This window comes from Rhinolophus ferrumequinum, chromosome 21, assembly GCF_004115265.2.
Source record: "Rhinolophus ferrumequinum isolate MPI-CBG mRhiFer1 chromosome 21, mRhiFer1_v1.p, whole genome shotgun sequence".
Lineage (NCBI taxonomy): Eukaryota > Metazoa > Chordata > Mammalia > Chiroptera > Rhinolophidae > Rhinolophus > Rhinolophus ferrumequinum.
In genome coordinates this window covers 42,262,295-42,279,174 of record NC_046304.1, presented here as the reverse complement: position 1 = coordinate 42,279,174, position 16,880 = coordinate 42,262,295, and the positions used below count along the sequence as shown (strand labels likewise).

The window sequence follows — 16,880 nt, the reverse complement described above, 5'->3', positions numbered from 1 at the left end:
TTCATCATTCAGTTTCCCAACCTGGAATGCCACTCTTCTTCCTTTCTACTTAACTAAACTTTTACAGCCTAGTTCAAGTGTCACCTCCTCCAGAAAAGACTCTATAACTCCTTCGGTCCAAGTTCATCTTTCACTTTTCCAGCCTCCTATAGCACTTACTATCTGTATCATATATTTAGGCATAGTCACATTCTACCTTAGTTTCTTTTCGGTATGTAAATTTCTCATTTCCCAGTAAGACTACATGTTTCCTAGGATACAGGGAACATAACTTACATTTATTTTGTATAAGAAACTTAATTATAGGCACATGTTGAACTAATGGAGAGGTGCCACAGCTACTGAGAAAAATGTTCCAGTACAAAAATTCAGGTCTAGGCAGGTTCAAATCCCCTGCTCACCACACCCAAATGGTGAAAGGAACAGTGAGAGCCACACCCAGAAAAAGGAGAGTGCAGGTATCTGGGGTGAGCTACAGATTTGGGAACTCAGCAGAGGCAGTAACAGTAACAAACAATGACACCAAACTTAAGCAGAAATGACATTCTCAAAGTTTGAATTCAACAATTGAACACGTAACCCAATAGGGCTCCCAAGAATCCAAAAGACTAGAACTATTTATTAAACAAAGGTTTGTGAACTAATTTGATTTGGCAAAGGCCTCAGCTAACCATCAGTCCTGGTACCCTCTGATTCTGTAGTGCTTCCTACCCCTATATTTGCTATATACCTTTGATGGCTCCCATACCTTTGGCTTTGGAGTCCTTGTTTTGCCAAAGATAGTAAACTAAATGAGAAGAAAAAGAAAAGGGCAACAAAAATCATTTTATTTGTAAGTGTGACTCAGGAAAGTCCTAAGAGGTCAGTGGAAGACATGATTATAAAGCAGCTTCTTACAAAACAGAATACCAGGCTTGTGGATTGCTTTATGTTTTATTTTCAAACAGGCCAGCCTCTCTTATCAACAACCCTTGAGAGACAACGGAAGTCCTGAAGAGCCAGGTCTATCCCTGTAAGAGCAAAAGACAACCTGCTGAATCACTGACCCTGCTGGGGGGAACAGCTCCTAGAATTCTCCTCCTCTAGAATTGAGCCAAGAGTCTGGCCCTGCTTGTGCCTGCTGTGAAGAAAGCACCTTGCTCATTCTGAAGCACCCATTAGTGACCCACTATCTGGAGGGTCGGACCGAGAGCCTGGGCTCTGTTTAAGCCTCAACCTACCATTTGGATATGACTTGAGAGAAACAGGAATCTGTGGAAATAAGGATTCTATTTCTTCCTCCACTAGGATTTTCAGAAATTAGGCTAGCTTCAGAGGTCTGTAAAGGACCATCAGCTAGACCGCAATGACAATCAAACAAAGATAAGAAAACTTAACCCTTCGATTACATGACAGTATACGTAATTCTGGCTAGAAGCATCCACTAGAACTCATAAATACCCACAATGCCAGAACGTAACAGACGTGATGTAATCACTACCATTTTTATTTGTTTTACAATGTACAAAATGCTCTATATTCGGCCCATGATCTTAAACCAGCTTGAAGAGGTAAACACAGGGGTATTATTGTCTCTATGTTTCAGATGGCAATACTGAGCTTTAGAAAGGTTACTGGACTTATATGCAGTCAAATTACTGTGAGCAGGAGCCAGGAGTTCTGGGTTTGCTTCCTGGCTCTACTCAATATCTTTGTACAAGCACTATGTATACTTTCAAGTATGATACACATGTTTATAGTTGTTATTTCTGTTAACTGTTGTTGTAGAAAGCCCTCTGTAAATTGTAAAAGCCTATGTTAATGGCTTATTAACAATTCAATGACTTCTCCAGCAGGGCTCTTTTCACTACACTAAGCTGTCAACCTCTCAGAGAAACAGCACGTTGATTATAAAGCGCTGTGAGTTGATGGCTGTTAAAAGGATGCTACACGTCACTAGTCACAGGCCCCAGACACACTTAGGATGTGCTATGTATCTAAGAATGTTCGGCCAGCGCTAACCAGGCTGTAGGCTGTGAGGGACCTAATGCCCAGGAGGGAGAATAGAGAGAACACAAATCCTACCTCCTAGCAATTAGTTCATAGCTGAGCACCTCACTGTCCACGTACTTCCATAGCTGCTCAGATGCTTAGCTGTTCTCAAAAGCATTCTCTTTTTCAATCAGTTACCTAGCTGTTTACTTAGGGAAGAGGATGTCTGAAGTCCTGCCAAGCAGAGATATTAAATTAGGTTTTCCAGTTCTTCCAGGCCTCAGCCCCGAAATAATTCTGCCAATGAACCCACAGCTCCTCTGGCTTTCCTTGCTGTACCAAGCTTGAGCCCCACGAAGCTGTGCCAATCTCAGCTCTGCCTTGTAGCCAGCATTACCATTTTCACACTGAAGTGCTGTTTGCCTCTGCCAGCACCATCCTACCCCTAAATAAACAACCTTTCCTGCTGGTCAAAATACTCGATTACTTTCAACTAGGACTCTGCAATTTGAATCTTTAGCCCAGTTGGACATCTCTTAGCCATTTAAATTCGGTTTTGATCTTTCATTCCTCTTTTCTCCTAAGCATGGACCTTCTGGCATAAGAACTGGTAATGGAGAAAACCGTTTCATTCTATCCCAAGCCCAAGTGAACAAAAACAAGAAGAGTAATACATGTGAGTTTGCTCTGTGAATTGTAAAATCCTGTTAACAGATTATTAACATCTCCCGACTCTTAGGTTGGTCTCTTTTCATTACACTAAGCTGTAAGAGGTTACTCCGCTGTAACCGCCCTGCCAAAGGTTCCCCCCACCCCTGTCCCCACTCACCCATCTTTCCTAGAAATGAGATTTTTCTCTCTCTTTCTGCCTTCAGGAAGAATATTTCTCCTGGTCAGAAGTTGAATATCTGCTACATCTCCCAGGAGAGACCAATCCATAACCTTGACTTTATTAAGGGGAAAAGCTATCTTGACATTTTCATTGCCCTTTTACCCGATATTAGCATAAAATGTTGAGCCTCGATTTCTAAACAGCCATACTCATTCCCTAGCGTCACGAGCTTATGACAGTGCAGAAAAGCTCATGACTCGGGTGAAGGAATGAACATGTCAATGAATTGTTAAACATTTCTAAGCATGGACTTAATCTCTTACCCAACAAATCAGTAGTCCCTTATGTAGTACATACAGTTGTGCTATCTGAGACAATAGCCACTAGCCACAGGTGGCTATTTCAATTTAAAATGATTAAAATAAAATTTAAAATTCAGTTCCTCAGTTGCTCAGCAGCTACATGTGGCTAATGGCTACTACATCGGACAGCACAGATACAGGGGGTGCCAAAAAAAGTATACACATTTTAAGAGATGTTACCTATGTATTACTTTTTGAAGTTGAATTGAATTACGTAGCAATGTGTAGTATGACGTTCACTGAAAAGATGATGTTAATCAAATGAATGCTAGCGTCATTCATTGTATTACAACTTTAACACAGTTTTTTCCTTTCTTAAAATGTGTCTACATTTTGGGGGCACCCTCTGTCTGTAACATTTCGATCATTACAGAGAGCTTAACTGGACAGCATTGACAGAGGCTGCTCAGGAACAACAGTGGGACATGATGACTAGAAGCACAGAACATGGGTCGTGAGTAACCAGTGCTCCCTACAAATCCACCACAACTTGTCTGGGAAATGGACTCCTCACTCTTCTAGCACTAGTATCATGTTTAAAAGCACATTTTAGCTTTAACGGGTAATTTGGTTCCTTACCAAAAATTTCTTTTTCTCACTGGCCCCTGCACATGAGCTTGTTGTTACTGTGGGGCTGTTCAGAAGGGCTGAGCTGCTGCTGTTGTGTTTTTTCTTTAAAAACAAAAAAACTGAGGTTAATAATTTGAATCCTCCATGTAACAGAAAAAGTTTGACAATATTCAAGTAAATTGTGGATCCAAAGAGCCAGTACCTCTTGCTAAGATTACTTCCTAACCAATAGTCAATCCTTCTCACAACCTTATACCTTTATAACCACTGACTTCACTCCAATAACAGCAGCAGGCACAGTAAAAGATCAGGACTTTTCTTATAATAGCTTTTAGGCTCTAAACAGAAGAAGGATTTCTAAAAGGTAATCCCCTGCAAGGATCACTCAGGTACCACTCTGTCTGTCTTCTTTCCAGGCTGGTCCTTTTGGGCCTCCCAACTCAAGACAGCTTCCCCTTTTTACCTACAAACTGGTATCTAGGCTAATAGTCTCGTTTGAGAAAGATCAGCTGACTGGAGCAGAGTTAGCAAGCACACTCCACATAGGAAGACAGGAAGGAAAGTGAGGTCATTAGGCTCAAGCCTGGGGGAGGGGATTGACTTCTGGTAAAATGTTCCTTCCAAAAGCAGCTTTGAATAGAAATGAATTACAGCAAGGGAGAAGCCACACAATTGGACAGAATAATGTATGAAAATAGTGTAAGAATGGCCCTATTCTGTTGTTCCCCCAGTTCTGTAAGGTAACCATAAAAAATAAAAGCAGCTTTCTAAACTACTCCTTCTGTTATAACATGAAACAAAAGGCCTCAGGGTTCCTAGTTTTCCTAAAGGCAGGAAATACTCTGGGAGGTTATATCTAACAGACCTCAGACAGAAAAAGTTACAGGGCCTTAGGCTTTCCCTAAGAGCCATGGGTAGGTGCTTCTCAAGAACTGGGAGACAAGGTATAAATGAGGAGAGAGAAGCTTAGCTGATAACAAAGAGAACGTGGGCAAATTTCCATCAAACACACCAAACACAGCCATCTGAGATAGCACTAGATACACACTAGGGAGGCAAGTTCCCCATCATTCACTCCTCTCTGTCGGCCAAAGTACCCAGGAAACAGGGAGGTAAAGGACATTGCAGGTGAGAAGGTTCTCAACAGCACATAAGTTTAAATGTTAACAAAAATAAAAGTTGTTTTCCTAAAGAAGTACACAACTCAATAAAACAGGCACTCTCAACCATCTGAATTAATAAGGGGAAACAACTGCAGACAACAATAATAACACAATCACTTACTGTTACCTGTAGAATATATTATATGACATTTTATGAAATAAATTTCCATTTCTAATTATATTTTACATAACCTAGTTCTCAAATTAATTAATTTTTCCTGCGTACATACTGTAAGGTAGCTAAAAACCTTTTGAATTAGGAATCATGAATCTGGGTAAAATATTTATCAAATAATCAGTGAAAGAAAAATTATATGAATACTGTCCCCATAATAAGCAAAGGAATTATTCTTATTCTCCACAGATGAAACACTATGCACGAGGCCAGATGCACAAGGCTTTGGGACTCCAGATCATGTCCCACATCTGTTTGGTACATATCACTTACTACTTCACATATTGTGAAAAGAGGGGTCCAATATCATTTAAGCCAGGTATTAGAGTATTCTTGGCTTCTTAAATATTTCCCATCTGAAAACTCCTCCCCAGCAAATTTTGTTAAGTCTGCCAGGGTCACACACACCTGCCTATTTGGGTGACCTGTGTCTTTGCTCTTCATGGTCTCATATCCAGGCACCCGGGGACGTCGGCTCATCTGGAGGGCCACCAGATCCTTCATGATCGAGTTCAATGCCTCCTGTTCGTCTGCAACGAAAGACAGCACATGGATTAAGATACTTTAATACAGACCAGCAAAGTACTTTCACAAATTACATGACTAACACTCAGGAAGTTCTACCCAGGTAAAATGACAGAGTCTATACTATAATTACATGAATATGTCTCTGAAAAGTAGATAACTGAGGTCAGACTCTGGAGCTTGAATTTTAATGGATTCTTAATCAGATCTCTGGCAGCGATATTTACCAATTTACTGGGGGCAAAGGACATGCTCAAACAGAGCACTTCTTACAGTGCCAGAGAAACTCAACCAGGAAAAAGAGGTGAGAAGTTGGAGTGAACTGAAGAACAACACGGCATAGTGTGGTAGGGTAGTGAAAAAACGAATTCATGGAGAGATGATTATGGGACACAGTCAGTCACACACTTATTCTTAAAGCATCAATACATACGCAGGAGAGCACATTTTAAAAGACCAAACAAGGACCTCAGATAGCTGCTTTGAACAGAAGTTGTCTTACAAGCCTGGCCTTTGAATGCCCTCCTCCCAACTCATTACAAGTTTATAGGCCTTCTGCTTCCCATAGGGAAGTCAAAAGGCAGTGCTATTGTTTTTCTTCCCTAACCGACCAAAGCAATGCATTGTCTCTGTTTTACTGGCATTACTTTTAATCCCCTTTTCTTGAAATATCCTAGAGCCCTAGAGTTCTCATGCATTGAAGACAACTGACCAAAACCCAGAACCCAAACCAGACCAATTCCATGTTTTACAAAATTCTCCTAGGTCTTTCAAGAGACCCTTGTTTATTCAAATAGCCTTTGGGAGTTGAAAATAAATAAATCTGTTGATCTGGAAAAGAACATGAGGGATGAGTTGCTAACACTTGCTTCGGTGACAAGTGAGTCACTTGGGGACTTGCGGCACACCTTAAAAGAATCAAGTACAAAAGACTCCACCCAAGGACAGTGCCTATCTTCTGCCCTTTATCGTTGTCCCTTGGAAATACTCTAATATCCTGTGGAAACGAAAGAACAGCATGAAGTTAGCAAGTAAAATCGCACTATTTGTTTCTCCCCTCTTCCTAGACAAAATCTGCTCAGGTGTCCTTCATGCCCTCTGACGAGGTGCAGGAAAGGAAGGAAAAGATGCCCATGAAGAAGTTTCTGCCTGCTCAGAAAAGTGAAATTAGATTTAAAACTTGCAGGAAAAACATGAGTAGTTTCCCATCTAATTCCACTTCAAACCGTATGCAAAAGTGTGTATGAGAGTGGTACAGTTGTAGCATCAAAAGAATGTGGTAAATGGGACATGCATGAGGAGGAAGTTGGTATTTACAGAAACACATTTGTCAAAACTAAAACACATATATTCTATCAATTATTTCACATTTTATAACAAGTTCCCTCCTTAAAGAAAGGGAACTTGCTTGTTTTTTTCAGTCGTTTGTTTGGTATTTTAACCTCCCAACCAAGGTTTAAAAACTAAAGCATAACATCTAAGCTAGGAAGATTGGCATATATACGAGGTGTGATCAAATAATAGGGTGAGTGTTTAAAAAAAAATTACTACAGTAAAAGACACATTGCCAATAATCCCCCTCAAAATACTCACCCTCGCTTCGAACACACTTATCCCCTCATTCTTGCCACTTTCTGAAGCAGTTCTGGAAGTCCTCTTTTGTGAGTGTCTTTAGTTGCGTTGTTGTGGCTGCCTCGATGCCCTGAATCATTTTGACTTTGGGGAAGAGCCAGAAGTCGCACGGTGCCAGATCCAGTGAATAAGGTGGATGAGGACACACTGTAATGTTTTTATTTGACAGAAATTGCCATACCAGAAGTGACACTATATCAGATGAGCCTTTCTGTTGTGATCAAAGAATACGGTGAATCCGTTGGATAGCTGAGTGCCATCCAACGGAGAGGCAGGGATCTTCAATATGGGAAGCGGCATGCCAAACCTTACTAAGTGTGTGACAAGTTTCAACTTGTTCAGTGCAGTCAGTCGGGTGTGAGCTACGGTTGAGAAAAAGTGTATTTTAAAGTGTGCTGTAAATCATCCTCCATCATGACAACGCACCGTGTCACACATTGTTTCTGGTATATGGCAATTTCTGTCAAAAACATTACGGTGTGTCCTCATCCACCTTATTCACCAGATCTGGCACCATGCGACTTCTGGCTCATCCCCAAAGTCAGGGGGATGACTTCGAGGTGGCCACAACAGTATAACTAAAGACACTCACGAAAGAGGACTTCCAGAACTGCTTCAGAAAGTGGCAAGAACGATGGGATAAGTGTGTTTGAAGCGAGGGGGAGTATTTTGAAGGGGGTTAATGGAAATATATCTTTTACTGTAATAATTTTTTTTATTTAAACATTCACTGTATTGTTTGATCACACCTCGTATAGTCGTGTCTGTGTGTGTATGCACATACCAAGGGTGAAAAAAAATGTATACAAGTGGGCACTTTCGTCGACATTGCTCAAGCAGCAGTTCACCGTAATCAGAAGTGTCTGGACGTTGATGGTAACCACTTTGAGCACCTCTTGTAATTGCAAAAGTCAAATGTGACTTGTATTCATCTTTTGTTATCAGTATGTATTATTACAATTTAAATAGCTTTTTCTTTTCTTAAAATGTGTGTACATTTTTTGGCACCCTCTGCATATGTATGTTTACATATTAAGTTGCCTTACGTATTATTAAATGCATTTGTATAAAATTATTGGGCCAATCAACTGGGATAAATATAAGAAAGATTATGATTAGGTAGGTGTTTTCTGAGGAGCATCTAGTGATGTTCCTAACAGCAGAATGCTTGGAATTTTCAGTATCAAGGTAACCACCCTTAGAATTGAGGATTTCAGTTGTCTTCTCAACTCAGAAATTGAACCAAGATGTTTGTGAATACACACACGCAGACAAACGTACGCTTTTCAAGTGAAATCCATGACAAGTAGACTAGAGAAGTCATTTCTAATTCTGTATAAGATAATGCTATTTATTATAAGAGCTGGTTTATCAGGTTGACAAATTCTGTTTTCCAGGAAGCTAACCAATTCCTGGCATTACTTAATGGATAAACTTGTTTGGTCGCTCTAGTGCTGAGAATACACTAGAGGAATGGTTTGGCACTATCTCTTGAAATCAGGACAACTGACACAAGTGAAACAGGGTTATAGAATCTGATTCTGTGTCAAAATCAAATACATTGCTAGAGGCAGACAGATTCTTAAACTGATGATACTTCAAACTGAGAACAAGGATAAAGACAGGAAGTAAATCAAGTGGCTCCTTTAGGTATTTCTTCCTGGATTGAGATTTTAACTGAATTATCAGCACTCCAATATGAGATTCCTTAAGAAAATGAAAACACAACAAACGAAATTTTTGAAAACAAATAGCAGCTTTCTTAGACTATAGCAGTCAGCTTATGGACTTTGAAGTCAGAAAGACCCGGATTTCAGGAGACCTTGAACAAATCACTCATTCTCCCTACACCTTAATTTCCTCATCTGTAAAATAGAGAAATTTAAGTATCATTTCACAGAGCTGCTGTGAGAGTTAAAAGAAAAAAATAGCTTGCAAATTACTCCTCATGGTACCTAATACTTAGTAATGCTAAAAAATACTGGCTATTATTATTGTCAATGGAAAAAGGTCAATGGGAAAAGACTGAAGGTCACTTAATCTATCCTAATACTTAATTTTATTCCTGAATTTTCATTAATCATTAACAATAACCATTTACTGAGTACCTATCATGTATTATACATTAGTTTTGAAAGATACTTCAAGGTATTCAAACTCTAGGGGTAAAAAGATAAACAACACACAAATATGATATTATACAAGAGACCAAATTAGATGGTACACATACTACAGTGCATAAACACAGGTTTAAAATTTTTTTTACAGCGTCAGTAGCAAGAGGTTGTAGATGATTTCACGTAATTATTAACAGACTAAAGATTCTTTCAGAAAAGCAAGTTGTTCTAGCCATGCAGGAGCGCTTAAAAAATGAACTAAGGAGGAGAAAGGAAATGAAAGCAAGTGAGGGGCAGAAAGGACAAAAAGGGACTGCTCTTCAGTGAATTGTAATCCTTATCGGGTAAGGCAGAAAGAAGCTATGCTAGCAAAGAACCCTTTAAAGAAGACTGGAAAACACAAATGTGACATCACAGATGCCAAGAGCAAAGAAGGGCAGTGGCAAGCGTAGTCCAGGCAGGTCTAAGAGAGTGGTGGAGGCAGAAACAAAATTTTAAAGGGAATCAAGAAACTGGAGATTAAAAGAAAATTGGAAGTTGTGGAAATCAACAATTCATCTGTGAACTTGACAAGTTGAGGCAGAGGTAATGGTTAGTGTGCTACAACCTTGAAAAGATTTCCTGAGGATGGGGGTGGTCTGACACACTTGAAAGCTACCAGGAAGAAGCACAGAGGAAGAAGTTAATTCTAGAGATTAAGAGGTTAAGAATTTAGAGGGGAGGAGTAGTCATAGAAAATTGAAAAGAAGAATCTATGAAACAAGGATTAGAGTTGAGGCTTAAAAAGTGGAAGCTCTTAAGCAGTCTTAAGCAGACAGCTATCCATAATTAACCAGCAGTATGTACTTTTTCTTCTTTTGATACCCTGACCTTCCTATAGCATCTTTGGGGTGCCAGGCAACACACTCCTATCTCTTTAGCTCCATCAGGAAGTCATCTTCCAGACCTAGCTATTACTTCTACCTAAAAGCAGGGTCTTAAGGCATTCCCATTTATGAATTCCCTTGGCTAAAAACCCAGAAAAGTTTCCAGAAGTACTTCAGTAAACATTGTTGTCCCACATTATGTCTCTTCACTATGCCAGACACTCTCTCTTTTCCACGTGTACAAATCCAAAGAAATATTTAAATCTTTGTTTTCACTTAACTAACAATGTTTTTTTCTTCATCTTGCCAACGCTCTGCCCTACTCTGCCAGGTCGTCTAATCACAGAAATCCTGTGCTTCAGAGTTTCCCTGAGTCAGATTTTACTATCTTACTCTTCATATTTCACACACTCCCACTAACTCCACCCTGCCCATACCTGGGAAAACATCATTTTACAATAAGTATAAGTAAAAAGGCCTGATCCTCAATTCACAAGAAAGTTTTTTCCTTCAAAGACATGGTTAAACCTTTGCTTACTAGATCTCAAAGTCAAATTCTGCTGTTTATTTTTCTGGAATATAAGAGCCCTTCAATATTAACTGATGGCTCAAAATTTTTAAATACATGTTTTTAAATTTTTAAATAAAGTTAGGCCATTGCCTCCTCATAAGAATCAATGTATTATCACTATATTTTATTTTAATGTATAATGAAATTAACCTAAAGGTCTGGAAACTATAGGATTATGTATTGTCAGTCCTAAAACTACAGAACTAATCTTTCCTCCTGTGTACCTTTACGCAGTTTTGACAAAGTACCACCTACAACACCTCATTGCACTTACTTGTACACGTGCTTCTGGTTCACTTTACCTAACTGTAACTGATTAAGGACAGGATAAATGCAGGTACAGGGCCTAACACTTCATCTGACACATAAAAGACACTCAATAAATGGACGAAGAATACATGGATAGCTTACACAGAACCAAGAAAACTGCTTCTTATCCTTTGTGTATTCACCTAAATAATATTCAGTTAGTTATTTACTTGTTACAAATGCCAAAAATTGTTTTAAAATACAGCTGTCATTTTTTAAAATATCAGAAATCTAGTTCTGACATCGCCATACTGATTCATTATAGTGTTATTCCAACTTCAATGAAAACAGTTACTAACTATTCAGGATCTACACAGGTGGTCAGATTCTAGCTAAACTGAATTGAGACTAACTGGGAACTCCCAACAACCTGGAAAGGTGTCTATAAATCACAATGTGACTTCAAACCAAGTTATCAAACCAGAACCACACCATCCTTAATCCTATACTCAGTTTACTATAGTTTCCTATAACATTTCCAAGTTGTTACATATTTTTCAATAATACTTCCCACTAAGTTTCATATTGCATTTATAAAAAGTCCAAATAAACACTAGTGAATTAATCTTAGACATTATTAACAGTATTTGCCACTATAATTGCTAAAACTAAGAGAGAATTCTAGCATAACCAAAAAAAAATGACCAATCCCATTTTTTTAAAATAACCACATAGTATCAAAGCCAAAAAAAAGAGAATATTTCCTATTATTTACAGGGTAAGTGTAGTTTCCACTAGAAATTTACTGGGGCTAACAGCCAATATAAAATCTGACATGTTTTTATTACCAACCCAAGTTGTCAAATAGGCTTGAGTTTGGGGCTTAGAACGGCTCAGGAAAATATGACTGTTAACCAAAGAACCTGCAGGGACTCAAATTAGTTTTAGTCTTTTCCTCACTGGACTGGAGTTTAACAAGTGGAATGAAAATATTAGTAAGTCTGTGTTTCTCTCTTATCAACCCCTTGAGTTTACTTAGAACTATAGCAACTAAAACAAACTAACCAGCCTGGGAATTTGAATTTTCATCATCAATATTACCAAAATGGAAACTATTATTTAAGAGAGACTGTGTGTGCGTGTGTGTGCGTGTGTGTGCGCGCGTGCACATATATCCTCACTGAGCCCTATACAAAGCATATTCAAGAGCCAGGTTCTGGGAGAATTTAGTATTCTGCATGTCAAGGTCATCTACCAAAAAGAGAGAGAATAGTATCCGGGGTGGGGGAAGTGCTGAAGAAAGCCAGGCAGTGGTTTTTAAACCAGATTGCCTAATATACTGCAGCCACCAGGCAAGTTAATTCCTCCATCAAGTGAAACTGACACTGGGACAAAAGAGAAGACACTGAGATCCTGGTCCTTTTTTCTCTGGGGCTCTGGACCCTACCTACACAGCTCCTTTTCTCCCCATCATTGTCCCTCCTTAGACTCACACACTTAAACTTTTTGAAAATGTCTTGAAATGTGAAAACAGGCTGACATCTATTTTCATGTTAGACAATGAAATGTAGCCAACACATCTGGGCACTCTTAACTGGTTTAGCAGTCCAGAAAGTGGGGAGTGGGAGCTCTGCACCTCCTCAAGTATTTCACACTCCCTTTTGGGACTTAAGACGAGCCCCACAGGACAAAAAGGAAAGACTTATTATTAGAAACACTATCATAAATATAGGTTAAATTAAAAGATTTAGTTCAATCATCAAATTCCAAAACACAAGATAAATGTTTGAAGCCTAAGAAGGATAAGAAGTATTACGTGCCCCATTTACAGTAAATGTTCAATAAGTATGTGTTGAATTATGTATTTAAATACCAGGCCTTACTGGATTCCTTTTCTGCTTACTGTCACAGGAGACTTTCCCTGGGAATGTAAGCATTTCTGAAGTAGAGCATGGGAAGGGAACAGTAAGTCCAACAAGTGAACAAACCCATCCCTTACCATATGAGGGGAAGCCTGGAATAGAACAAGGCAATTCATTCAAAGCCAGCATGTAAAGATAGGCGACAAAAGAGTATATGCTTAATGTGACACAGCATACACTTAACCTCCTACAAAAATGACTTGACCTTGCTATAGGGCAAAGCAAACATTAACGTTCCCTCTTTACATGGGGCACTTCACAGATTCAATGAATGGCTCTGCAAAGGATCCTTTCACTGAAGTTTACCCCTTGATTATTTAGGACATAATCAAGTATTTAGGACGAATACTTTGCAAGTCTTGAGATTGCGCACCACATTATCACAATAACTGACCCAACAAGAGATGCAAAGCACATCTAAAATTTTATTTGCTTCTTAATGCAGTCCAACAGTCATTTGCTAAGTTACCCAAAGGACATGAACTATAATTCAGTTCAAATGTTACGTGTGAAAGACATTAAAAGCTTTTCTTAGATTACGTCTTCACAACAGAAATTGCAAATATTGATAAAAAGGAAATGATTTCATAGACATTCTTTTGTGGAGCAAATGCTTCTCTCAAAAGTTACATAATTTCAGGGCTTCTGCAAGATAAAAATAATGGATGCAAAATACTGCAACCGGATTTCTCAAAAAGTAGGGATGTGAATTATAACTGGCAGTCCCCGACCAATTTCTAACCTCCAGCAATCTGCGTGCAGCTCGCATTTCTCAACCGCGCTGTTTATTACAGCGATAGCCGTTTTAATCACCTCCCAGACTATCTCCTCGCACGCCCTCCCCCCTGCGCTGGGGCGCGCACAAGGCTCGAGAGCAAGCCCCGGGAACTCACAGGCTGGCCTGTGTGAGCAAAGGGAAGGAAATGACACAGGCAGGAAAAAAAAGCAAATCAAGGAAAAGACACAACAGCAGCTGGGCCTGCACCAGCCTCCAGCCGGGGCCCCACACTGCGCTCTCGCTCCCCCGCCCTCGGGCTCGCGGTCCGGCTCGCTGCGGCCGGAGCGGGCTGACCCGCCGAGCACCGGCCCTCGATCCCGCCACCGCTTCCTCGGGATGCACCCGCTGCGCGGCCCGGAAGGAGGCTGCCGAGTGGGTTCCGCCTGCCGGGACCGCCCCAGCGGGCCGGGGAGCCAGAACCCCCGCCCGGACCGTGGAGCTACGAGCCGGGCGGGCGGGCTCCGGCGGTCCGCAACCCCGGCCCGGCGGGCTGTCCATGCCTGTCAGGCGGCGGCCCAGGGTCCTCCTCCCCTCAGCCCGGGGCGGGGCGACGCGAAGTAGCGCGGGCACAGGCCGGGGCGGTGGCGACACTCACCCATGGTGGCGATGGCGGCGGCGGCGGCTCGGGCCCGAGTGTCACCTCCGCAGCCCGGGCTGCATGCCGGGGGCCCGGGCGGCGGGGACGGCAGCGGGCCTGGCTCCGCGCGGGGGGCGCGGGCTGCCCTCGGGGCCCCCGCCGCCTCCCCAGGCTCCGGCTCCGGCTCCGCCCGCGGCCGGGCGCTGTGGCATGGGCAGGGTGGCCCGCTACATCCCCGGCGCTCCTCTGCTCGGCCCAGCCCGGCCTCGGCGGCGCCGCTCGGCCCGCCCGCCAGCCAGTCCCTCAGTCCCTCAGTCGTTCCGTCCGGCCACCGTTCTCCACCTCAAGAACGCTCCGAAAAACAAACCGCTGGTCGCGCAGCTCGCCCCCTTGCCTGTCACTCAACCCAGCGTTCGCCAATCCAAAGCATGTGCTGCACCATCGTACCACCCCCACTCACTTCACCAGCCAATAACAAGGAGGAAGTCGCTGCCCCCCCACCACCACCCCCTCCAACGCTCTCTTCCCAACACCCTCTCAGCCGCCAGCTAATCATCAGCACCACACGATGAACCAATCCCGCCTACTCTCGCAGGATGCCAATAGGCGAAGCCAAGGCAGTTTCCGAGAGCTATCTACCGACTGCCAATCATCGAAATAGCGCCCAGTTCTCTCCGCTGCTAGCCAATCACGTAGAGGAATCTGAGCACCCGCCTCTGAACATCCCTCACTGGCTCATCCTCTCTCTCCCCGGGAGGTGTTGGTTGTTCCAATCACAGCTCGCGCGTGAGGCTCCGCCTGCGCTCCCACCTCCTGTCAGTCACCCAAGGCTCCGCTGGTGCGCGGGCTGGCGCGGTTCCCTGCCGGCTACTTGGGGGCTGCAGTTAGGAATGGAAGCTGGAGGGGCACTTCGGCCTCCCGCCCTCCTGGGTCTCCGCGGTCCCGGCGGTCCCTGAGGCCAGCGTCCTGCCATATCCTGTGCCCACACAGGGTGTGTAATAAGCAGGGAGGGTTTTGGCTCTGTGCGCTTCCCGGCGTGTGGCCACTTCTGCCGCGGGATCCCTTGGCTTGTCCTGCGGTCCAGACGCTACGCTTGCCCGGAGGCAGGGGGAGCCTCACCGCTGGCCGCCTTTTCCTGGGTCTCATACCTCCAAGGCCACACCCTCCGAGGGGCTGGGATAGTGCTAGAATGTGGGTCCTCGGAAATCTGGGAGTTCGTTGCTGGCCAGGGCCAAACCAGTGCCAAGCCAGAAAGGTTCTTTCGGGGGAAAAAAATTTTTTTCTGGTTATAAAACCAATACAAGTTCTCTATATAAAAACTGAAAGAAAAAAAAAAATCCCACCTCAGAGGTAATTTTATCTCTTTCCTACCCAGATTCACAACGTTTGACAAAAATGGCTTCATATTGTTTTGTAGTATGCTTACATTTTATTAAGTGTTTTCCCGTGCCACTGAATATTGTTCCAAAACAATTGTACTGGCTGCATATTTCAAAATAGAGGGTGACCATAATTAATTTCCCTTTCAACATTTCGTACACCTCGATCTTCAGATTCCAAGTCCACCACAATTAATAAAAGCTCCCTTCCTCTGGTGTAATATAAATGAGATGCCAGAATAATCTTCCTCAGATGCATTTTTCAACTGTCAACTAAACTTTTAGTGGTGGCTTTGCCTTGGGTGTCAAATCTCTGAAGAATTGCCTTAGACTCCACTCTTTATTTACATTCCCACCCCAGTATTTATCAGGCCCCTCGTCCAGTTAGTTTATTTTTTTCCTTCAACAAGCTTTTAAGTCTGTCATTTTCCCTCTTGATTAGATCCCTACCCAGTTTATTGTAGTTCCTATAATAATCTTTTTTCTGAGAAAGTTTTCTCAACTGTTTTTTTTCCATTATCACCCCCCCAAAAAGGGAAAATTTCAAATTAATTAAATTTAAATTCTTCCTAATGAGAGAAATTAAATACTAAGGAATAAGATTTTTGTCAGGTGAGGTTGCGCTTTGAAGGCCACACACCATTGTTATTATCTACATTTTTTGACCCATTAACAATCACTTTTCACCCGTTTGGGGATAAAACCCTGTTGAGAATGAATATAATAGGCATATATGCTAGAGGTCATAATCTGCCAATCTGAAGCTAAAACCTGACCCTTAATTTTATTAACCTGAGATAAATATTTTAAAAAGACATACTTATGTCAGTAGAAATCTAGTACTCACTCATGGCCTGTATGTGAAGGTCTATTCAGCAGTTTCTCTTGGAATGTCTACGTAACACACATCTCCAATTTAACATGTTTTACACTGAACTCTTAATTATTTTCACCTCCCCCCAAAAAACCCTGCTCCTGTTTTCCCAGTTCTTAAAATACAAACCTAAGAATCTGCCTTGATTTTACTCTTTCCCTCACACCCCTATAGCCAATCATTCAGCAAATCTTTTCAGCTCTTGTTTCAGTATTTGAACCAAACCACTTCTCACTACTACCACCCTAGTCTAGTCCAAGCCACCATCCTCTGTTGGACGACTGCCCTAACCTCCTGACTGATCTCCCTTTTTCCTC

At 42.0% G+C, this 16,880-nt stretch overlaps 1 protein-coding gene across 4 annotated transcripts in view; it reads right to left on the bottom strand.

The window, feature by feature from the left end:
• Window positions 1-14,673, bottom strand: part of MAP3K3 (mitogen-activated protein kinase kinase kinase 3) — a 57,229-nt gene extending 42,556 nt beyond the window's left edge. For 2 of the 4 annotated variants that reach the window (XM_033090494.1, XM_033090493.1), the window contains exons 1-3: window positions 14,329-14,673; window positions 5,482-5,603; window positions 3,745-3,837 (exon numbers count right to left, since the gene is read on the bottom strand). In XM_033090494.1, coding sequence (XP_032946385.1) covers window positions 3,745-3,837; window positions 5,482-5,603; window positions 14,329-14,332 — 219 coding nt within the window. In that variant the 5' untranslated portion in view covers window positions 14,333-14,673. The remainder of the gene's footprint in view (window positions 1-3,744; window positions 3,838-5,481; window positions 5,604-14,328) is intronic. The other 2 variants (XM_033090497.1, XM_033090495.1) reach the window with 1 other exon arrangement.
• Between the last annotated feature and the right edge of the window lie 2,207 nt (window positions 14,674-16,880).